The sequence below is a fragment of the Pelmatolapia mariae genome, linkage group LG12 (genome assembly GCF_036321145.2).
Source record: "Pelmatolapia mariae isolate MD_Pm_ZW linkage group LG12, Pm_UMD_F_2, whole genome shotgun sequence".
Taxonomy (NCBI): domain Eukaryota; kingdom Metazoa; phylum Chordata; class Actinopteri; order Cichliformes; family Cichlidae; genus Pelmatolapia; species Pelmatolapia mariae.
The window spans coordinates 2,746,529-2,769,954 of NC_086237.1; the positions used below are offsets into that span (position 1 = coordinate 2,746,529).

Here is a 23,426-nt window from a genome sequence, read left to right on the forward strand (position 1 = left end):
TTACACTCAATAAAACAAGCCTGATTAAACATAAACATCATTTTTTGCTCCCCTCCAAACACATGCCAGTGTCTGGAGGAGTCGAGAACTTAACCAGTGAACCACATTATCCTCCCATGAATATGAAAGGTTAATGTACTGTATCACTGTGGACACTGAGATATTTACAGGACTGTATAATTGAGTGGTTATGAATAACAATAGGCCGTGATCACCTATCACTTTGTGGGGCCAGGTCTTAAATGCAAACTAAATAAAAATAGATGGGACCAGCACCTCTTTAATGTTATATTCATGCTGGGGTACATTATGAGAGTTATTTTTTTTGATGAAAACAAAATGCATCTCTGTCCCCCTCCAGAGTTTTGGGATTTACCAGATGGGATTAGTTCACAATCCTTAGATCTGATATTGCAGTTTGCTGCCCCGTGACCCTGGATTCTTTGACAGGTGTCTTTTACACTTGAATGCCCCATCTCTCCCCCTCTGTGTGTTCAGGTCTTTCATGACATTGCATATAAGGCCAAGGACAGACAAGATTTGCTGGCCGGTATTGACGAGTTTCTGGATGAGGTGATTGTGCTTCCTCCTGGAGAATGGGACCCAGCCATCAGGATAGAGCCTCCAAAATCCCTCCCCTCCTCTGACAAAAGGTCAGTGAACTCAAACTTTAGTCTGTTTTACATGATTCAGATTTGATGACTGAAGAAAAAGCTGCCTGTCACTAAAGAAGATACCCAGAATGGGTCATGTCAGAGTTTGTGGAAAAAAAATATATTAAAAAATAAGCATTAGTGATTCAGAGGGAAGTTGTCACTCTGATCTTATCTGAAGCCAAAAGAGTTGACTGATTTAAACACCTGGGGCTGTATATTAGTGTGCTGGTCATTCATTAAACCTGTGTCAGCACAAACACTTCATCTAACATGCACACTTCATGTGACCCAAAGTCTGCTCTAACTCTGGCAGCTCATATGTCTAAAAGAGCCATTTAATAACCAGCAGCATGAAAATATGTCTGTCTAGATCAGGGGTGGGCAATCTCAGTCCACGAGGGTTGGTGTCCCTGCAGGTTTTAGATCTCACCTTGGGTCAACACACCTGAATCACATGATTAGTTCGTTACCAGGCTTCTGGAGAACTTCAGGACATGTTGAGGAGCTAATTTAGCCATTTAAATCAGCTGTGTTGGTTCGAGGACACATCTAAAACCTGCAGGGACACCGGCCCTCGTGGACTGAGATTGTCCACCCCTGGTCTAGATGTTAACACAAATCCACAGAGGACCAGTGCAAGATTAGAAGACGTTTGTAGATAAAAGATGGAAAAATGAGGAAAAATGAAACATTCCAGGAGAGTAAAATCACTGACGCGCATCCAGGTGGACAGCAGTGTTCAATTATGAAAGAGCTGGTTATATAAAGCTGGCATGTAATAACTCTAGAATAACTCGACCTTCTATGTGAGCGCTGATCGATCAGGCTCCCAGCACATACCAGTATCTGTATGACCTGGATCAGGTACTCTGACTTCCTGCTGCTGAACAAATCTGTGCCTTCATATGTATTTCAGGAAAAACATGTATGCAGGAGGCGACTCTCAGATGAATGGAGACATGCCTCACGATGGAGGTCATGGAGGAGGACATGCTGTAGGCGAAGAGCTCAGGAAGACGGGAAAGTATGACACTTTGAACAAAGCAATGTCATCTGCATGCAATAGTTGGGAGCCACTGTACTGTTTTTACCTAACATATTGAATGTTGAGTGAAAAGACACTGTCCAGTGTCGCGGTGTGTGTATGTCATGTTCTTGGCTTTAGTATTCCATACCACTGACAGCGACTCACCTTTTGGTTTGTCCTATTTCAGGTTTTGTGGGGGTCTCAAACTTGACATTAAGAGAAAAGCGCCTTTCTTTGTCAGTGACTTCACTGACGCGTTTCACATTCAGGCCCTGTCGGCTATTATGTTTATTTACCTGGGAACTGTAACGAACGCCATCACTTTTGGTGGTCTGCTGGGAGATGCTACGGAGAACATGCAGGTCAGGCTTTTGAACCATGTGACGGTTTGAAGAGCGTTCACCATTTATGCTCTGAGCGTTTCCCTGAGTGCTTTCCAACATGTGTGCAGGGTGTGCTGGAGAGTTTTCTGGGCACAGCCATTGCTGGTGGCGTTTTCTGTCTGCTGGGTGGTCAGCCTCTCATCATCCTCAGCAGCACCGGCCCCGTTTTGGTGTTTGAACGGCTGCTTTTCAACTTCAGCAGGTAGGTCTCCATTCTCTCTGTTTTTTCGATGCCTGGTTAGTGCCCTGTGTTTTAGAAAAACTCAGCTGTCACTGTGTCTTTTTGATTCTGTTAAAGGCGATGCATTTTATTCTTGGACTCTGCTACAGTGACTATGAATGGGTCACAGTTTAAAATGATCCTTATTTATACTTATCACCGTGCTTCAGTGCAATTCTTAGCTGATTCAGAAATAAGGGGTTTTAGCTCTGTTTAATCCAGCTCAATTCTCATTAGAGGGCAGGTGGTGCAGAGCTTTCTGCACGGTCACATTAGGTACATCTGCTCTGACCTCATGACAACAGCACTCAACAGAAAATAAGGAAAAGCACAATAAGTTGATGTTATACAGTTTTACAGATTACATCTTTATTAGCAATAACTTTTTAAGAAACAAAATTTTTTGTGCTGTTTTGTGCAAGTTGTGTTCAGTGTCTATGATTTCAATAATACTATTGTTGTTTTACTCTGAAAGTCACATCCCCGTCCCATCGTATGACTCATTGGGCTCCCCCCCCCTTTTTTTTTTTAGAGATAATGAGTTTGACTACTTGGAGTTCCGCCTGTGGATCGGCCTGTGGTCGGCTTTCTTCTGCCTGCTGCTCGTGGTGACTGATGCCAGCTACTTGGTCCAGTACTTCACCCGCTTCACTGAGGAGGGCTTCTCCTGTCTCATCAGCTTCATCTTTATCTATGATGCCTTCAAGAAGATGATCAAATTAGCTCATCATTATCCAATCAACCCTGACTTCAGAATGGAATATGTCACGCAGTACGACTGCCTCTGCATGGCTCCTGCTGTCTTGGGTGAGTAGTTACTAAATTAAAGGCATATCTACACACTGTACAGTCTGTTTTGTCCATGCATGCCAATGAGCCAGTCTGCTATTGAATGTTACAGGTTTTGCCAGAATCTTTAAGAAGAATGCATGAAATTTATCTTCTTGAGAGAATAAGAAAAGAGATCTTTTTTTATTAAACCAATATGATGCGTTTAATGTCTAATTATCAGTTAGAACAGAGGTTTAATTTAACACAGCTGGTGCTGTTCAACTCTATGTTCAGCTTACAGTAATGCTGCATTCTGTAATATAGAAAAGAGGAAACAACAGTTGTCTGGATAGTCCAGTCCACTGGCATAAAGTTAGGTAAACCAGCGGTGCATTCATAACTAAAAGTCTATGGTGCAAAGGCAGCAGTACACATGTGCATTTTCTTTAATCAGATTTGACACAGCTGTACTTTTTATTTGTGTAACACTTTAAAAAACACAGATTAATAAAGTGTTTCAGTTTGAATAAAAGACACACACTAAAGTTAAATGCACATGTTCACACAGACACAGAATCAACCAGTTGCAAATTATGGCCCAAAACAAAGGTGAAAAGATTAAGGAAAAGCTAACCTATAAAAAACGAGTTTATCCTACACCTAATCATAGCTGTCAGGTTGTATTGATAGAAGTCCCTGTTTTTCCCTCTTATTGTAGCTGCTTCTTCTGCGGCTTGGTCTAGAGTTTCCTAGCAGACATGAATGCATAAAACGTTTGCAACTTGTATCCTTTGTGTCAGATTACAAGAAGTTACAAGCATTGATGTCTCAATGTTAGATTGTCTGAACACTTATTATGTCTGCTTCAAGCTGTTCTGTGTAGATGGGACATTATTGAAATAAAGTAGCTGTTGAGTTCATTGTTAGCAGATTGCTGCTAATTTTCTTTGACATTCGGATGCACCCAGGTAACACCGGCTGTTCCCAAGGGCACTTTAACATGATAGCTAATACTTATATTGAGATAGTATCACAATGAATGCAAAATAATCATTGTAACAAGTTAAGTCATAGCTGAGCTTTGTACTGTACTGTAAGTATCTTAACCTTGACCAGAGTTTACCAGGCTGATTGTCAGATGTCATAAATGGCCTCTTTAAAGAGGTCAAATCTTTTAAAATTAATTTTCCATATAAGATTTCAGTCGTGTCACTTTTAAAACCTTTTCCATGGTAAAACGTATTAAACTTATTAAAGATCTCATGCTGAGAGGAAACGTGGTTTGTTGTTTTCTTGCAGAAAACAGCACAGACATCATTGCCGATCCTTTAGAAGGTACTTCAGTCTGGTTCTGGAACAACACAGATCTGGTGCGTCTTCCTCCTTTTATTTGATGCCCTTTAAGAAATAAACTAAAATTTATCATTTTCAGGTTAATAGTTTCTTTTGATGAGTCACCTGAGCAACCGAGCCTTCTCCACTAAACCCCTCGCTATGCTTTGTTGTATTAACCTCTGCAGGAGAGTCACCAGTGTGTCTAACATTAACACTGATGCTCTCAGTTTTCTCTCTTGTGTTTCTGGGCATTGTTTTATAAATCTCTTAAACTGCAAAAGACGGAAATTCTCAAGCAGCTATTTTGGTTAAATTTAATCTGGAAGTTTAATCTCAAACTTTATTTAACCTGTTTGTTTCTCTCACGCAGCCATCGAATGCCACGTGGTCGTCCCTCTCCAGGACCGAGTGTTTGAAGTATAATGGAGAGCTGGTGGGGAAAGCCTGCGACTTTGTCCCAGACATCACCCTCATGTCCTTCATATTGTTCTTTGGCACTTACACCTGCTCCATGTGTCTAAAAAAGTTCAAGACAAGCCCCTTTTTCCCCACCACTGTGAGTCAGCGTGCCGAGCTAATTTAACTGAACAAGCCACGTGTGAAGGAACTAAATGAAATTTCCCTCTGTTTGTGGATCAGCAGGTTCCAGAGTCTCTTTGTGTTTTCTTTTCATTCAGGTGCGAAAACTCATCAGTGACTTTGCCATCATCTTGGCCATTCTTATCTTCTGTGGAGTTGATATGCTCGTAGGAGTTGATACGCCTAAACTTCTTGTGCCAAGTGAATTCAAAGTGAGTTCCCTCCTCCACCCAGAGAAATTAAAGTCCATATTAGTTATGTATGGCTTTATGAAACCTGAGGCAACATTAAACTCTTGTTAAATTGTCCTGCAAGTCATCATCATAGACTGTATGTAAAAGATGGCCAGTCGGCATAAGTGGCTACAGACAGTGGTGTAGCACTTTGTTCATCTTTCACTAAAAGCAGCTACTCTAATTATGCACAAAATGAACCTTAACACAGTTTCAGGGACAGGTTAGCAAAAAAAAGGTTTTCTTGTGTTTAAATGAACATGTTTATGGACAGGAAGTAGCAGTAGTAGTGTAGCTTGTAGAGGTATTGTAGTTCCTTAAACATGGTACTAAACCTGAAGCTTTGCCTTTGCAGGGATGTGTAGAATTTAAATCTAATGAACTGACTCTGTGTATTTTCAGCACATGCTGACGTTTCTGTCTTCTCTCCTTATAGCCAACAAGTCCAAACCGAGGCTGGTTTGTGGCCCCATTTGGAGGAAACCCCTGGTGGGTTTATCTGGCGTCTGCTCTTCCTGCCCTTCTGGTCACCATCCTGATCTTTATGGACCAACAGATTACTGCTGTGATTGTCAACAGGAAGGAGCACAAGCTAAAGGTAAGTCAGAAATCTTTCTGACAGAATGAGCTTTGTGAAGCATCTTTACAAAGCTGATTGTCGTTGCTGTGTAAATACTGATAAATCCAACAAAAACAGCTTTTCATAAGGTGCAAACATAAGAGTTGTTTTTTCATTTGGTTTCTTTTTTATGATGTATGGAACTTTTAGTGTGTTTCACATAACAAACTACAGTCCCTCTATTATAAGAGGGGTGTCAAACATAAGGCTTGGGGGCCAGAATCGGTCTGCCAAAAATTCCAATCTGGCACACCGGACGGCTTTGGAAAATGTGACGAAGGGCACAAATTTTCACATTTTCTCTGTATTTTCAAAGGTTTTACAGCTTTCCCTACTGATAAAGACCTCCCCCATGGCCCTTCATACTAGAGATGGCACGATACCACTTTTTTATGTCCGATACCGATACCGATATTATAAACTTGGATATCTGCCGATGCCGATATGAATCCGATATAGTGTATTTTAATCAATAAAACATTTTTTAAATATCCTGCTGCATTTTGTATAAGTTCATAGTCAAGTTAAAAAAACAACAAAAACTAAAGCTATTCTGTTATACCTGTATGCAAAAAATACACTGCACCCAAAATATTTCATAGTTCAGCAACACTGATCAATCTAATAAACTTAAACCTGCACCATCCTCCCTATTCTGGTATTTTAAAGATTACTTAGCAGAAATATTAAACAAACTAACTAATAGGGTTGCCAACTCCCAGCAAAAAAAATAAAAAATAAAATAAATAGGGAACCACCCCCCACCCTCCACCTTTAATGCATGTGTTTAAAAAAATGCACAGAAATCAATTATTTTTCTACAATAATTAAATAGATTCAACAACTTTCTTCAACAGAATTGCAGACTGCACAGATGGTACCTTCCCAAAGGAAAAAGTACTATAGCTTACTAGGGTATATTAGACTTAATAGTTCCTATATAGAGCAATGGACTTCTATACATTTACATCAGATTAAAACTTTGTAAGATTCAGATAATTATTTATTAAAAGCTAGACATTTTAAATGAGAATAAGAAAGAAAAGTATGTCTTTGTGCCCCCCTTTTCCCTGTTCATGCCCTATCGGCCCCCCTGGCTAAACTTTGCTAGATCCGCCCCTGCACAGTTACCAGCCGTCAGCTACGTAGAAAAGGATCCTGGTCTAGAAAGTAATATTAAATAAATTCTAACAACAGCTTATCAAGGTTAAACGTGCTGCTGTTGTTCAGCCGCTGGTTTCCTCTTTCTGGTGCAAAGTGGGCCAAAAACAAAGAAGAGAGACGGACTCGCGACAGAAAAGCCGATCAGCTGATCATTAAGCAGTTTCATGATTGAAGTAGCAGCAGGAGAGGGAGGGAGAGAGAAGAGGCAGTCGCTCCATATATTGGTTGTTAAGCTTAACGTAGGTACGCTTTACAAACATTCAGAGATGAACTTATACACTTGCTTTACTTCTCTCTGTGATAACTTTCTCGGAGATGAAATGCCGGGTTGGTAGCGAGGCTCCAAATGCTCAACCAGACCACCGACAGGTCTCGCACGCCACAGCCGCTCTATCACGTGAAGCACACTGCTCCGACGTGCTATGGTTGTGAGCTGAGTTACGCCATGTCGCAAGTTTTCTGAGGTGCTTTTGTGATATTTAATGGATCGGATTACATTTTTTATTTCTCTCCGATATCCGATCCAGTAATTTAGGTCAGTATCGGACCGATACGTAATATCAGATTGGTCCATCCCTACTTCATACAACAACAAAGTAAAAAAGCATTAGACAAACAATTAAGAAAGTTCCTGTGTTTTCACTATCTGCTATTGAAATGATGATTTTTACAGTGAGTTTACTGTAAAAAAAAATTAACAACACTGTTTTATAATTACAGGATGTATTTAGTTAAACTTTTTTATATTAAATATCTCTAAACATCTTCATGTTGACATAAAGACGAGTTCCACTGGTCTGGCCCACCTGAGATCAAAGTGGGCCACAATGTAAAATGAGTTTGGCATCCCTGCTCTAGAACACTGGATCTGTTCACACTGGAGCTAAACATCATTCTTCTCATAGGGGTGAGAGAGATGTCACGACAGTACTACCTGTTATTTTTAGGCAGTAACTGCTGAAGTAGACCAATAGTATTCTTTCAGCGGGGTAATTTTCCCCTTTAAACAATAAATGATGGAGCATCGCTTTGGTTCTTCTGTCTTATTCTGCAAACAAACCAGAAATGAGCAGTTTGCAGGGTTTTAGGTCTGCCTGTATCTGCAGCTGTGCTCTGCTTACTGCCATGCCTGAACATACACACACGTTACCTCTGACCTTGTTTGTTGTCTGTACCAGAAAGGGGCAGGTTACCATCTGGATCTGTTTTGGGTGGCTGTTCTGCTAGCAATTTGCTCCTTCATGGGTCTGCCGTGGTACGTGGCCGCCACCGTCATCTCCATCGCTCACATCGACAGTTTGAAGATGGAGACTGAAACATCAGCTCCCGGAGAGCAGCCAAAGTTCCTGGGTGTGAGGTAAGAGCAATGCTTGTTAGGAAGACGCCCACTTTCTGGACTCAGGTCACATACAGCCCGATGACAGTTTTAGTTTGACTGTAAGAAATGAATGGCTTTTACATCTGATCTGTAGGTGAGATTCCAGGAAGAAGAAGGCAGAATCACTTGGTTAGGTTTGGTCAACATGCATCAAAGAGCAGTAAATGGATAAAATTCGGGAATCTTTCAGATATTTCATGTACTAAATTGAAAATGGAATTAAGTGCTTTCAGATGAAGGATTGTGGTTGAAACTGGAAGGTCCGTGAAGAAGGACTCGTGCTGTGATGAACACAGAAGCAAAAACCTTCCTCAAAAATAGTTACGCTGCTAACATGTTGAATTGGCTCATGAGTTAAACTTGAGAATTTCTTTTATTTTCTTAGCACATTTGTCATGTGAACAAGGAAAGAAGGCTGTTCATGCCAGAAATGCTAAAATTAGCCACACTTGTTTCGATTTCTTACTGTTCGATTAGCTGATTAGTCTTAGTTTAAATTTTTTAACTGATTAGGAAATAAGCAGATAAAGATATCCCTGCCTACTTCTGGTAGATTCATGTTGAAGGACTAAATGACAGATGTTGCAGCTGTGGCCGCTGATCAGAGGCAGTTTGAAGCCTCAGATTTCTTTAGCCGATCACTCTGAATATGAAACCATATACTCATTGTTAATGACCTTTAACTAACAATTATTCCTCCGTTGTGAAACATATTATTACCAGGATTTATGAAACAGACTCTGATTTGTTATTCAGTATGACCCCAAACGAGTGACTGAGCCCATAAACCCGTCACAACAGTGTTCACAGAGGTCATGACAGAAAGGTGTTTTTCCATAGACTGCTATAGGACCAAAGTCTTTTTTTGCAACCACATCTATCGCCATCTGGTGGCCTTCAGATAGAACGCAGGCTTAAGGCACGTCAACGTTGGCTTCATTTTTCTGACCTGGAAGTTACGTCTGTGTTTTTTAATGTGCACACGATCTCTGAACAGTCTCTGCATCAGTCGAGTGTCTCCATCACTATTACCATTCAAATCATAATCAATAAACTCATATTGCTGTTGGGTTGTTGATCCTAGCTGGTCAATATTGTTCATTCAGTGTTTGGTCTCAATAAATATTTCAGAAAAAGCAGCGTGAGACAACACTAACAAATGTTCTTTTTTTTCTCGTCATCTCAGGTTTTTAATGATTATCTGTATTTAAATTAATCCGTTTTATTGGCAGTATTAACATATTTTATTTTCAGCCACTTGCCTGGTTCTTCCTTTGTGTTCATTTTAGTTTTACAGGGATTTTGATTGTTTTCATGTCTGGCGTCCTCCCCGGCCTCCTGATGTGTCAGCTGTAAGCTGAGCTAACAAACCGTAACACCAAAACATCCACACTAACTCTGAACCTTCTGCAAACACTGGTGCTGTTTTTTTTCTTGGCTAAACTAATTTACGAATTGGCACCTGACTGCCAGGCTGCTTCAGATCATGACTTTATAGCAAGCAGACAGCTCAGACGCTGCAGTTTTGTTCTTGTGTAAAATGTATTTTTCTGTCTTTTTGCAGAGAGCAGAGGGTCACGGGTGTGTTCGTGTTCATCCTCACAGGGCTGTCTGTGTTTATGGCTCCAGTTTTAAAGGTAATCAATCGGATATTGATTTTATTTCTTGTCTTGTGATTGATTTGTTAACTTGGCTTGCCAGTTATAAATGGTTTATGAGTTTAATCAATGTCCTTCTAGAAGCAGGTCTTACCACGTAGCGGCCATGTTGGTAACAGCTCTGGGGAGGAGTTTGAATTTATTTTCAAGCCTCTGACTAGAGATCAACAAACAACAATACATTTTTAATAGATCTAGAGACATACAATGCAAGTACTGCTTAAATGTGATTTACAAAAATGCTGAAAAGCTCTCTTTAGTTATACTGCACAAAGTTAAACAATATAAAGGCAGTGTAACTTGGCTTCGTCGCCATCTCTGAACAAAAGCCATGCTAATTCACACTATGCTCCTGCAATAAAATGCAAAAAACCCCACAGCTAATGTCTAAGGAGCTGGAAAGAAAAGCATCTGGACTTCTTTAGGTGTCTTAAAGATGTTTCATCCGAGAAGCTTCTTCAGTTCTAAGAGCAACTGGTGGAGAGTCCCAGATTTTAAGCCCTATGGAACTGTCCCCAACAGGGTGATGGACCCCTTATTGATCCTCTACCTAATCACATGAGCCAAGGTGTCATCTGGGACCCTCTTTCCAAGCTCCTTAGGCTACGATGACCTGGATGACTGAGAGCCCTCACAGACACAATTAGCTAATATGTCCCATTTCAGTTTAATGTGTTTGAATTCCAGTTGCTTTTACGTGACTTTTCAAATCTGCATCAAAATGCAACGACTTAAACTTGAAATGAAGTGAGAACACAATAAAGTGGTAATAGTTTGTCTAATATGGCCGGTGGGTGATATTATTATGAAGAGGATCTGTAGTATTTAACCTGTTCTTCAGTTACCAGGACATAAATGAAATCGGACTTCTCTGCTTTTTAACATAGTTTTCATTGGTCAAATTACATTTAAAAGAATAAATGGATTTCTTTATCAGGCTGCCCTTAAACCTGCATAATAAATACACTCACTGATTACTGATAAGCTGCTATCTTATCAGAATCAGAATCTTTATCGTCCCTGTAGCAATGAGACACTGAACAATGACATTGAGGTCCAGTTCTCTCAGTGCAAAAGAAGATCGCTCAATACAATAAAAATTAACACACACACACACACACACACACACACACACACACACACACACACACACACACACACACACACACAATAAATGCTTATGTGGATGAAGTTAAAGATCAGTGGAATTTTTTTTTTTTTTTTTTAAATCCTTCTAGACGTCAGTTGTGAGCCTCTAAATGAGTTTTACAGCAGCGCCATTAACTTTGATCTTCGGCCACTGAGAGGCCAGACTCTCTCACAAACTTTCATAAATGTTCACAAACTTTATAACCCAAAGACTTTTGCATGCCGAACACATGCCAAGTTCCTTGAGAGAGTTTTATATGGAGCTTTCCCTCGATTTAAACAAATCAGCCGATCTATCAGTAGATTACAAAGATTAGATATAGTTATTCTCACCTCATATTTTAAATTCAACCTGTGAAAGCTGGGCTCAAAAAGCTGTCATTGGTTCCCTCTGCAGCACAGACAGTGAGTAAGTCATTTCAAACTTTTAAACGGTATTCAGCTGCTCTTCTTTCCTGCGACTGCCGACAGCTGTGGAGTAATACGACTTCTCTTTTTGAAGCTGTGATACACAACAGTCCACACGCTGTTGTGGGAATCTTTGAGAACACTATATCACTCATAGGCGACTCCTCAAATTCAGAACAAATCAGACAAATTTGAGCGGTTTCATTTTGCTCACTAACCTTTACATATTCTGTGTTTCCTGTACAAAGCAGTATCTTAGTATCATCTGTGATGTGCATTCTTCTTTTTGCCTTTACCTAGTTCATCCCCATGCCTGTGCTGTATGGAGTCTTCTTGTACATGGGGGTCGCTTCTCTCAATGGAGTGCAGGTATCATTTTATTTAAAAAAAAAAAAAAGCCACGGAAAAATTTGACTAAAGAGAAGGAAACTGATCTCAAAAACAAAACAGCAACAACAAAAAAACACAACTACAATTACCATATTTCCACGAATTAGACTAGTCGTACTTTGAACCCAGGGAAAATGTGGGGGGGAAATTCTAACCCAGCTGTTTAACCGCCTATTTCCTTTTAAGAAATGGACGGTTAAACAGTTAAATGGTAAAAACAGACACAGGAAGCGCTGAGTTGGCATGGTAGTGTCCCAGAGGGGAGCGTGGAGGATGGTCCAGCTTTGAAGTAGAACATGTAATGTTATGCTTGTTGCGTCAGAGCTGCTGCACGTTTGTTCTGGTTTCCTTCATGTTAGAGAAGCAAGCCTGCGACACCATAGGTGCAGTGGCTCTTTGGATAGAAGACCATCTGTGCATCAGCACAGACAGATGTGCTCAGAGTCAGAGAAACTCAAGCTGCCTTGCTGCTTTTCCCCCCTTTGAGGTAGTCACTCAGCACTTGTGTAGGATACACGGCATTATGCTGTAAATTTAAGGATACCAGCTGGAACTGATTGGCTGAGGCTTCACGCTTAAACATAAAAAATCAAAACATGCTGCAAATGATGCCTGGGTAGCTTCGGCAGCTGATATCAATAAAAGTCTCAGAATAAGGAATTGCATAGTTTCCTTTACTTTAGTTCCAGTGAAAAGCAGTGATGGTTACTGAAGCTCTGTCATATTAATTGGTACCACGGTCTCTCTGTAGTTCATGGATCGTCTTAAGCTGCTTCTAATGCCGGCGAAGCACCAGCCGGACCTGGTTTACCTGCGCCACGTTCCCCTCCGGAAGGTCCACCTCTTCACTTTTATGCAAATCCTTTGCTTGGCTCTGCTCTGGATCCTCAAGTCCACCGTGGCTGCCATCATCTTCCCTGTTATGGTGAGACATCTTTTTATTGAGATGTTGCTAATTATGTTTCCAGCATCCTAGAATGTATAGTTTTAATTAATATTAGTGAGTAATGTGTTGATGCATGCTCAATCATCCAGGTAAGTGGATCCCAAAAGGTTGATTCTGTTCATCTGGACGTAGCGTTTTCAGTGTGAGAAACATTTTGTCACAGAAGAGCTACCTCGTCAGGCCAGGACTCTGCAGTCTATTTACACCTACAGGCCAGTGGACACTCTTTCAATGATGAGGATGTACACATCCTGGACAGGGAGGAACGCTGGTTTGAGAGTCAAGGAGGCCATTTACGTGAAAAGGGAAAGACCATCTCTGAATGGAGGAGGGGGCCTAAGGGTACATCTGTCACCATCTTACAATGCTGTGATTGCAGCCATTCCCCAACTCTTTGATCAATGCTCCGTGGGCTTTGATCAGTGGTTGTTGATCAGTGGTCATGACAGTTAACATATTAATGATCAAAGAACTGACCTCACAGCACATTGTTCATTCAGTGGTGCTCGTTTCAGTCATTGTGCAAATGTACTGTTTATAAGAAATGTTTCTCCCATTGAAAACGTTACGTCCAGATGAACAGAATCAACCTTTTGGGATTAGTGAGTAATACTAACATCTTTTAGTATTATTGTAAGAGTCATATCACAGGCATCATCAGCAGGAGGACTCTGATCTAGGTACATAGGTATTGGGTAGATTCATAATGGCGTGACGAAAGTTTCATATCAGAACACATTTTTACAGCTCTTAAATGGAAAGTTCATTAACAGAGAGTTTGTTGTCATTGTGCTGTTTTAAAGCTAAGTAGGCTCTATGTTCAGCATGACGCTCACCAAAGCAGAATTAAAGAGGTTGTGACCAGAAATGCATTTTCAGTTCAAGTTCAAATTGTTTCTCGAAAGTTTGTTTTGTGTACTTAGGCTTGAGTTTATCTGGGTGATAAATCAGCAGAGATTATCCCGGGACTTTATGTAACAGTTATATTGCAGGATGTTGTTATAAACTTCATTGAACGATAAAGTTTGTTGTACTTTTCAAAATCAAAGTGACACGATCTATCAGGTTTGACGTGTTAATGTGGGCTTCATTTATCATTCATGTCATATCATTTTATTTTAAAAAAGTAGGTAGATTTCAGCTCATGTTTAAAAAAGAAATATTGATAGAATTAACGCTGATGCCGTGTCTTTCTGTCAACGAATGTTCTCCAAATCAGATCCTCGCTCTGGTCGCTGTCAGAAAGGGGATGGATTACCTGTTCTCTCAGCATGACCTCAGTTTCCTGGATGATGTTATCCCAGAGAAGGACAAGAAGAAGAAAGAGGATGATAAGAAGAAAAAGAAGAAACGTGGCAGCATAGACAGTGACGCTGACGACGTAAGTTTGGGATACGTTCATCTTTTACATTTCTAACTCACTCTTTATTCTTAACTCCTTTTGTTTGTTTTCTGTTGCAGCAGCACATCCTAACTCAGGGTTTATGCACATTTCTTTCATTTTTAGGTTGTAGTTCTTCCAGTTAATGAACATGAGAACGTTTAAGAGACGACATATGCTAAAATCATACTTTCACCGTGTAGACATGCACCGGAGAACGCAGTGGGTTTTATTCAAGCACTTTTAGATATTTGAAGCATAGAGTAGAGATCTTATCGCAAAAGTTTTGACTAAAGGCTAAACAGTGCACATCAGGACAGTTATCGTTAACTGTTAGTTAACGAGTCTCATGCAGCCTAGTCTGTATTATTGCATAGTAAATTAGGTGAAAAACAGCCACACCCCTTTCTTTTGAATACATTTAATGAACTATCACTTTAAAAACAGATGAGCGGTCTGTGATGTCTTCAGTATCCTTGTTTTTCCACCCTCAGTGAGTTTGCTGGGCTTACATTTACATTATAATTTACAGATCACAGTAGGTATTAAAAAGTACAAAACCTTCATATGCATTGGTTTTAAAAAATAGACAATATTATTTTATGTCTACATGACTTTAAAAACATGTTAAAATTTCCACATATTTTTACTCCTGTGTGTTAATGCGATCGTCGTGCTGCCACACCAGGAACAGGACTGCATTCAAAATATAATTAATGACTTTGCTCCAATTTCTACACTTTGCAGAGATGTGCATTGGGCCCAATTGGACCCTCTGGCAGGCTGCTTCTGCCTCCCTGCTCTGAATTATTCACTCATGACTGATTTTCTTGTAGCTCTGAACTGGATATGGCTGGAAACAAGCCGGTGAAGAGAAAAAAGAACGTTTCCAATGATGATGTTTCCTCTCTCCAACAGTCTGACTATCCTTACAATGAGAATATTCCCAGCATTAAAATCCCCATGGACATGATGGAACAGGAGCCCTTCTTAAGTGATAAGGCTTCTGACAGTGAGTAGACCCAAACTACCTGCAGCACCGGAGAAAACTACTTCTTGCGCCTGCCTAACTTGCTGTACTTAGTAAAGATGTGATGCCTTTTTGTCTGTAACTGCATGACATTTAAATTTCCTTTACTTCTTTGCCTTTCTTTGTGCTTACTTCCTTTCAAACATGCATGAAAGCTGCTCGCTTTCTACCTCGTCCTGCTCGATTAACTTCTTTTTCCCCCCATCAGTTTCCATTTTCAGTTACGTGCTGTTAAGTCTGACTTTGTGGATCCTGCCTGTTTAAACATATTTAACAGTAACTTTAGCTTTATGTACAAAAGTCTTTTTGAATTCTAACTTTTGCCTTAATATATAACTAATGTGTGTTTGCTGAAGGACTAGTGTGTAGACTTAATTGCATTTATTGGAGGTTGGAACTAACTGATTAGCCCTGCTTTTCAGAGGGTGTTGATTATTATATGTTATAGGAAAACTGATGATCACGTCACCTAATAAAATAAAATAGAATACAACACAGCAGACCCTCTCCTGAGCTTTGTCTGGGCTGATGTAGAAATATACTAGAACAACCTTTAAAGACTCTTTTAAAGCAGATAAAAATATGATACACACTGGATGGGAAAAAATAAATCACCCCAGTACCACACACTGGTCCTTTAATATTAGAACAAATGCCCATTTACAACATTAAATGAACTGACTGGTTTCTATACTTACTGCTGTATTCATTACAGTATCTTTGATCCACACTGTGTTCCTGGTTTTACCCGCTGCTTTGCTCTTACAGACGCTATGACACGCTGGTCTTAAAGGACATCAAACATTAAAGTGTGTGTCAGAGGCTATCTAACAAATTACATGGATATCTGTGAGCTAATGGCTGTTTTCTTTGGGGTTTTTTCATAGGAGACAAGTCCTCATCATTCCTTGAACGACACACATCGTGCTGAGCAGCTTCGCTTCTACCAGGCCAACTACTTGTCCAGGTGAGACGTGTGCGTGGATATCAGAGTGTGTACAGACTGGAAGCTGAGAGCCACAGACTGTCACAGTGCAGCTCACCTGCCAGACTAAACAAAATAGCAACGAAACAAAACAGAACCTCCTCCAATTTCCGTTTGCATTTAATAATGACAGTGGCATCAAAGATGGCAAAAGGTCAGAAGGCACGCTAACTAGCCCCACGCGTAATGCTAGCCTGAACTTTAAAGGTCAGTTAGGCTAATTAGCTTACCTATGGCTAAACTGTATTTTCCTCAAGGGGAAGCAAAGCGCTGGGCGCCATATGCCAGCTCGTCTGTCTGCCCTGTCATGCTGTTTGCATGCTGTATGCTAAAAAGTGAAAGGGTTCTGAATACTAGCTTTTTGCTGTGCTTTTTTCTGCTATGTTCACAAATGAGTTTTTACTCTATTTTATTTCCTTCAGTAAAACAAAGGAGCTCGCTTCAGTGAGACTTTTTCTTTTTTAGTGAGCTAATATTTTATTTTGTTTTTGGTTTACTTTTCCACAGCTTTAGAGATAAATAAAGTTTGTCATAAACAAATTTCTGTGTTTTACTCAAATTAACTGACATCTGTAGATGCTGGCTAACCTAAGCTGCCATGTAACTGTTAAGCCTTTTGAAAGACAGCAAACTGAAATCTTCCATGCTCTGCTGCAACTTGCACCCAAAGTACTTTCTAATGGCCAATGATGCCTCCAGAATCTGCATTATCACAGATAATACTTTATTATTTTCAGCAAATATGAATAGGATTAAAGCTACATAATAATTATGGTCCCAAACTATAGCATTCGACCCGACGGGTGTACTTGGAAGCAAAATTAGCCCATATTTTCAGTCTCATGGAGGTGGATCTGTTTGCATGAGTTTTAGTTAAAGTCATATGTAAGTACCACTTTTTCACACTTTCCTGTTTGTGTGATTTAGTTTCTGTGCCGTAGCAATGCAAAAAGTATATAAAACAACAAATTGTGTTTCACTAATTTTCCCATCTTTATTAGCCTATGGGAAAGCGTCAGACGTGAACACACTGAATAACATCAAATGTTTAAACAAGTTAAAGATTGAGAGCTGTTGTGTGCAGCACCACCACAGTGAGTGGTAAAATATATGAGCCTGAGTAAGTTTTTCACTCGTGCTTGTTACGATCAAATCGAAACATCTCTGCAACGTCTCTGTCGTGGTTCTGGGTCCTTTTAACCCAGCATTTTGAGTTTCTTGTCTTTTGGTAATATTTTGTAGTATGGTTTATGTTCTGGTTCATTAGTAGTCCTAGTTATGCTGTTTTGAGTTTTATATATTTTCTGTTTAGCTCCCTGTGTCTTTGCCCTCTGTGTCTGTGTTTATATCTGTTTGTGAGTCCTTGTGTCTTGTTTCGCTCCTTATGTTTCGTTGCATGTTCCCCTGTCTATCATGTTTATCCATGTTTCCCTCGTGTTCCCTTGTATTCCCTCGCTCCCTCTCATCTGCCTTTCCTCCACTCCAGTGTCAGTCTTGCGTTCGTTTCCTGTTTTATTGTGAAAGTCTTGCGTTCCATGTTCAGTGTGTTTAGTTTTGCTTCCTCGTGTCTAATTTGTCTCCGCTGTGTTCCCCATGTGTTTCCTGTTCCCTCATCATTCTATTGTGTATTTAAGCCCTGTGTTTCCCTCTGTCCAGTGTCGCGTTCTCCCTCATGGTTGTGTGTTATTCTGTTTGCTTCCACATGTGTTTACTTCTTATGATTTCCCACTGTTGTTTTGTATTGTTTTCCATTTAGTTAATAACGCTGTGTTATATATTATCTGCGTTTGGGTCCTTTCACAGCCAGTTCACGACAGTTTCTCTCATGCAGACAAAGTTGATAACCACCTTTGTGACATCCATCATCTCTGACTGGGGTTTTAGGTTTTATCGAGCCAGCTAATGCTAACAAAGTCTGACTATGTTGAACTTCATTGAACGTATACCGTCTGCAGGAACATAACCTGCAGGATTATCAAAAGCAACCAGCTGAATAACAGCTGTGTGCACGTAGTGTAGTCCTATAAAACCTTTAACTGCGTGTGCTAGCTCCACTGGTGCTTGGATTTGTGAGGTTAGTGGGATTTAAAAAAAAAGAAAGAACCAAACTCGTTCGTCTTAAATTTGCCTGTGACTTGTAAGAGATTAGTATCTTAAGCTGCATCTTAGGCCATTTTGTAGTGTTTTTGTGTATTTAGGAACACAGAGCAATCTGCTGTGTAGATGTTGTAAGTCTATACTGCATGATAAATGCACACTGTGTTCCACTGATATGAGCTTTAAGGAGACAATCGGTCTTAAAAAGGCATGACAAGTGTTGTTTGTGTGCAAATATTTATAGCAAAGATTATGCTGCTTAAGAGAGATTATGTTTTTCCATCATGTCCGCAACTTCTCACAATGACCAGGATCTGCGCATTGTGAGCACATGCAGGGTCAAGCTGTCTTCCCATCACCCCATCTGCCCCACAGTCGTCCCGCACAATAATCCTCTTTCATCAGCACTGTTACCACAATGTGTGAAAAGCAGCTGTGATTACAGGACATCTGCGATGTCAACAAACCACAACCAGTGACATAATTGGTCCGCAGCCGCAGTGCTCTTCAGTCACATGACAGATTTAAAAAAAAAAAAAAAAAAAAAAAAATATATATATATATATATATATATATATATATATTTTTTTTTTTTTAAATGTTGTTTTCTTTTAGGGTTAATTAGCTGGGTGCTTTTTGATGTCATTTTACTTTAAAACATTTTAGGCATTTTAATAGTTATGTGCTCATTATGATCACTGGCATCGGTCCTGGGATTTTTGTAGTAATGACGTTACGCTGACCCTGCTGTTAAAGTAATCCTGTCCCACTAAGACTGAAGGCAAATTGTTTTGAGCTCAGATGACCTCAGGAAACATCAGATCTATACTGAGGTATTAGTGAAATACCACAACAAAGTGACCTAGAGGTGAAATGTTAAGTCAGCTAAACATAAACTAGTAACCAAGATAAGTAGTTTTTAAGCAATAATGCCAAATAATCACTGGGTACAACCTTTGAGATGTGAGCAGATTAATTTGGTGGGCATCTATCAGATCTTCCTCATATTTACACTGCTCTCAAAAAATTACAGGAAAACTTTGAAATCATCCTGGATATCTACTGAATACTGATAAGGACAGGATAACATGTTAGGAACAGAAGGATGCTGCGTCGTTTGAAAGAAAAGAAAGAGCTGAATTCAAAGACACCCTAAAAATTGAAGTGAAAAAGTGATGCAGCAGGCTAGTCCGGTTTGCTGAAGTTTCATCTAATCGACCCCGAACAGCTAGATGATATAGTTGATGCACTACGTCTGCACACATGTACTTACGATATTTTATTTTTGTATTTCAGTCCTGAGATGAGTCCGCTGAAGTCTGTGCCTCAGATTAGAATAGACATGGACCCAGACGATGATAACACTTTCTACTGGAAGAGCAGAGGATCCGAAACATCTCTGTAGATCTCCACCAACCTGCAGCACAACTTTTCTTTTCTTTTTACTGACCTTCAGTGATTCTTTTAACTCAGATCTCCTTCATGACTTCAAGACTTTGTTCTGAAGAGCGGCACACTTTAGAAAAAGCATTACGCTGCACACTATATGGTCTTTCCTCACCATGTTTCTCTCACAGCTCCACAGTTAGTCTTTGCTTACAAAGGTAATCCCTGAATACTCTTCTATGCAACTCCTCCTACACATCACCGACCGAGGCTGCAGCTCACTCTGACCACGCATGGACTGCCCTCCCTGCTCTTTTTATATAAACATATACAAATATCATCTGTCTGAGTTTTTATATAAACCGAATTATTCTAATAACATTTTCCTGTAGCAGGAAAATCATGTTTTTATAGCTCTACCTCTTGTTTTAGATTCAATGCTTATCATGAATGAATGCAATGTGTTGATTTTTGATGGGGTTTTGATATTTTCTCTCTGTCCTCTTGTAGAAATGATTCACACAGATTCACTCTATGATCATAGCTTGTGAAGGAAATACAGTAGATATTTAAGTAAATTAATAGCAGATTAACAATGCACATTTGTATGTGCAGATGAGGAAAATATTTTTATTCTCACTTTGTGATGAAATTTTACTTGCTTCAGTTTCTAGTTTTCTGAATCTTTTGCTTTTGTTACTCATTTAATTTAAATCATTTTCTTCTTTTTTTTGCTTTAAAAAAAAGATTTTATTGTGTGTGTGTTTGTAACATTTCTTATTTTTTTTTCTGTTTGAGTAGAAAACAATCCAGCGACATAATCATCTGATTTTCCTCCGCCAAACTTAAACTCTAACTAGAAATGCATATCATAATAATTGCTTGTGCTGCACAAAGTACTTTACCTAAGTGGCTTATAAGAGATTGATTCTTAAAGTAACAATGTGAAAAAGAGGAGACAGGAATCAAATCCATGCAAGCTCAGTTCGGTTCACGGCAGGTTTTTTTTTGTTTTTCTCAGCTGTTTTTGGAATTATCTGATGATGTGAAGACATGTGATCTAATGAGTTTTTAATAAGGATGTGTTTGGGCTGTAATACAACGGTCACATGCCATGCTGTGCTTAAATTCAGAGACTTACTGGTTGTTGTTATGCAATCCTATCTTCTTCAAATCCACACAAAGACCCGTGTCTTTGAATCTTTGATTGCTGGTCAGTGTTTCACTCAGTTTTCTTTACTCTAACTCAAATTTCTAATTATCAGGCAAAGCATTTTAATTTTGGCCCCCATAATAAAAATTGTCCTGTTATAGCCACTATAGAGGGAAAGAACTTGCTGAACTTGTAGAGTGTGCACAGGGCATGTGAGTGTTATGTTTAACCCACACACATCCTTTAAACAGTTGTTAAAACGTCATGTCAGTCTGCTGCAGTGAGGCAGAAGATGCACAAACTCCATATTTGCTCCAATGTTTTTACTTCAAACTGTTTCCACAGAATGACCACGTGCATCTCTCTGACTGTTCGTCTGTTTTTGGCCAGTTATAAAGGATAATTCAGGTTTATGTGAACTTATATTACATGTATGTGGCTGCTGTGTGGGTCGTGCTAACTTTGAACTCTTCACTTCTGTTGTAGTAATCAGGCAGGAAACAGAAGTTGTATTTAGAGAAATACAAGCTCCAAAGGTTGTTTGAGAAAAAAAAAAATTGTAGCTGACCCATTATGCATCAGCTGTAGGTTTCTTGGTTTATACAAAAAAAAAATGTTTTTTTCTTCAGTGCAAAAACATTTTACAATTTCCCCCAAACTGCAGTAAGTTCCAGAATCTCACTGAAACAACTGAAAGCAAAGTGCTCTGCTCCTGGTACAGATAATTAAGTAAAAAGAGTTGCTGTACACCCACTTTCACCTGACATGCATTTTACTTTAGCAGCTTTGTTATATAATTTCCCATCAAAATTAATATTTTCTTATGCTAATAACTCCATCAGATAGCAGGACGTACAGGTGGATGTAGACCCTGTGCATCTTTAACATACGTATTCCTGGGGAATACAGATTACCTTTGCATGGTAAGATAAATAATGCATATTTATCTTACAGTAGTCATTACTGTAGCCCCTCAGTTCATCCACTGTTTGAAACAAGTAGTTTTAGCCTCAGTTCTCCACATCTGAAGAAAGTGACTGGATGACTCTCATAAGCAAGGAAAAAAAAAAGACTGAACAACAACAGCATAAAAGAGCCGCTTTAAATGTTGAACGACACACTCTTGCAGTTTGATCCAAACAATAGACACAAAATGTCTGTGAAGGTCCTCAGCCATCCAGGTCATCGTAGTCTAAGGAGCTTGGAAAGAAAAGCGTCTGGACTTCTTTAAGTTGCAACTTAAAGAAGTCCAGACGCTTTTCTTTCCAAGCTCCTCAGACAATAGACACAAAAAGCTTTTACATGCTGTTTTCTGTTTTTGTTTTGTTTCTGTGGTAAAGATGGAGAGCTCAAAGTTGGTATGACCCACATTAAAAGGTTAAAAATAACCCACGGTTATCTTTTAACTCCAGTGCAGCGATCTACACCATCTCCCCACTGAATCTCTAATGGGTGCACTGAAGCACTTTCTCACTTTTTTCATTTTAATTTGAAACCACCGGGCCTCTCTGTACGGATCGCCGCGGTAGAGATTTCAAAGACGTGAATAAACAAGCCCTCCTCTTCCTCTGTAATTCACGCAGATAAGAGTCACGACATAATTAATATTCCACATCAGTATTTACAGCTGTCAGCAGCGGCGAGTGGAAACAAATGTGAGTCAGCGCCCGGGACATTTTCTGTGGGGAGTGGTTAGTTTAAAGTGTGATTCTGTGTAAGTGTGTCGGACAAAAACCTACAACATGACGTGGAAATCTTCTGTTAATCCTAGTGTTCGGAATACTGATGCAATTTTTTTTATTATTATTAACATTTTGTGACTTTTTAGAATAGGTGAAATTGTTTATTTTAGAATTTATATTTTTCAAATGAAATGTATATTGGAAATAAAGAGAATTATCAAACAGCAATCGAGTGCTCGTCAGTCTGATGGTGGTGGTAATTAAAGTGTTCCATATTAAAAAGCCAGCATAATTAAATTTAATGTCACATTTATGAACTGAAACTATTTGAGGATTATTTATGTTAAAGTAAATTTAAGGCAAAACTTCTCTGTAAATCACTATTTTGTGATTTAACAAACAAGTGAAACCCGAATAACTGAGTCACTGTGCACTTTAAACCTTCCTTCAGAACACACAATCATCAGAAACCACTTTTACTCTGGATAAAAAAAACTGAGTCTGAGGTGAATGGTTAGCTCATTGATGGACAATTAATTATTTTGCATTTTTGCCTTTTGGACATTAGTTAAAAGATCTCTTTTAATCTCTATAAGACACACATAAAAAGTTCAAGGACATTCATCAGTTAGACATGTAAATTCACTTGAATTACAAGTGCTTATGGACTATATCCCCCATAATGCAATGCACCAAGAAGCTGGCGGACCTGAAGCACTCACTAGAAAACACCTTAAAATAATAGTCTGTAAAAATATATATGATATGATGGCGCTGGAATGGTGCTCTTTGCACA

General features: G+C 39.4%; 1 protein-coding gene across 5 annotated transcripts in view; it reads left to right on the forward strand.

The window, feature by feature from the left end:
* The window catches only part of slc4a4a (solute carrier family 4 member 4a), a 67,527-nt gene extending 44,669 nt beyond the window's left edge, over window positions 1-22,858 (forward strand). For 3 of the 5 annotated variants that reach the window (XM_063490628.1, XM_063490626.1, XM_063490629.1), the window contains 16 exons: window positions 499-653; window positions 1,573-1,680; window positions 1,871-2,045; window positions 2,135-2,268; window positions 2,819-3,093; window positions 4,357-4,427; window positions 4,763-4,948; window positions 5,070-5,183; window positions 5,641-5,802; window positions 8,166-8,344; window positions 9,930-10,002; window positions 11,881-11,949; window positions 12,722-12,895; window positions 14,136-14,297; window positions 16,215-16,294; window positions 19,706-22,858. In XM_063490628.1, the coding sequence (XP_063346698.1) occupies window positions 499-653; window positions 1,573-1,680; window positions 1,871-2,045; window positions 2,135-2,268; window positions 2,819-3,093; window positions 4,357-4,427; window positions 4,763-4,948; window positions 5,070-5,183; window positions 5,641-5,802; window positions 8,166-8,344; window positions 9,930-10,002; window positions 11,881-11,949; window positions 12,722-12,895; window positions 14,136-14,297; window positions 16,215-16,294; window positions 19,706-19,814 (2,226 nt within the window). In that variant the 3' untranslated portion in view covers window positions 19,815-22,858. Of the gene's footprint in view, window positions 1-498; window positions 654-1,572; window positions 1,681-1,870; window positions 2,046-2,134; window positions 2,269-2,818; window positions 3,094-4,356; window positions 4,428-4,762; window positions 4,949-5,069; window positions 5,184-5,640; window positions 5,803-8,165; window positions 8,345-9,929; window positions 10,003-11,880; window positions 11,950-12,721; window positions 12,896-14,135; window positions 14,298-15,215; window positions 15,310-16,214; window positions 16,295-19,705 lie in introns of all 5 variants that reach the window. The other 2 variants (XM_063490631.1, XM_063490627.1) reach the window with 1 other exon arrangement.
* The last annotated feature ends 568 nt before the right edge of the window (window positions 22,859-23,426 follow it).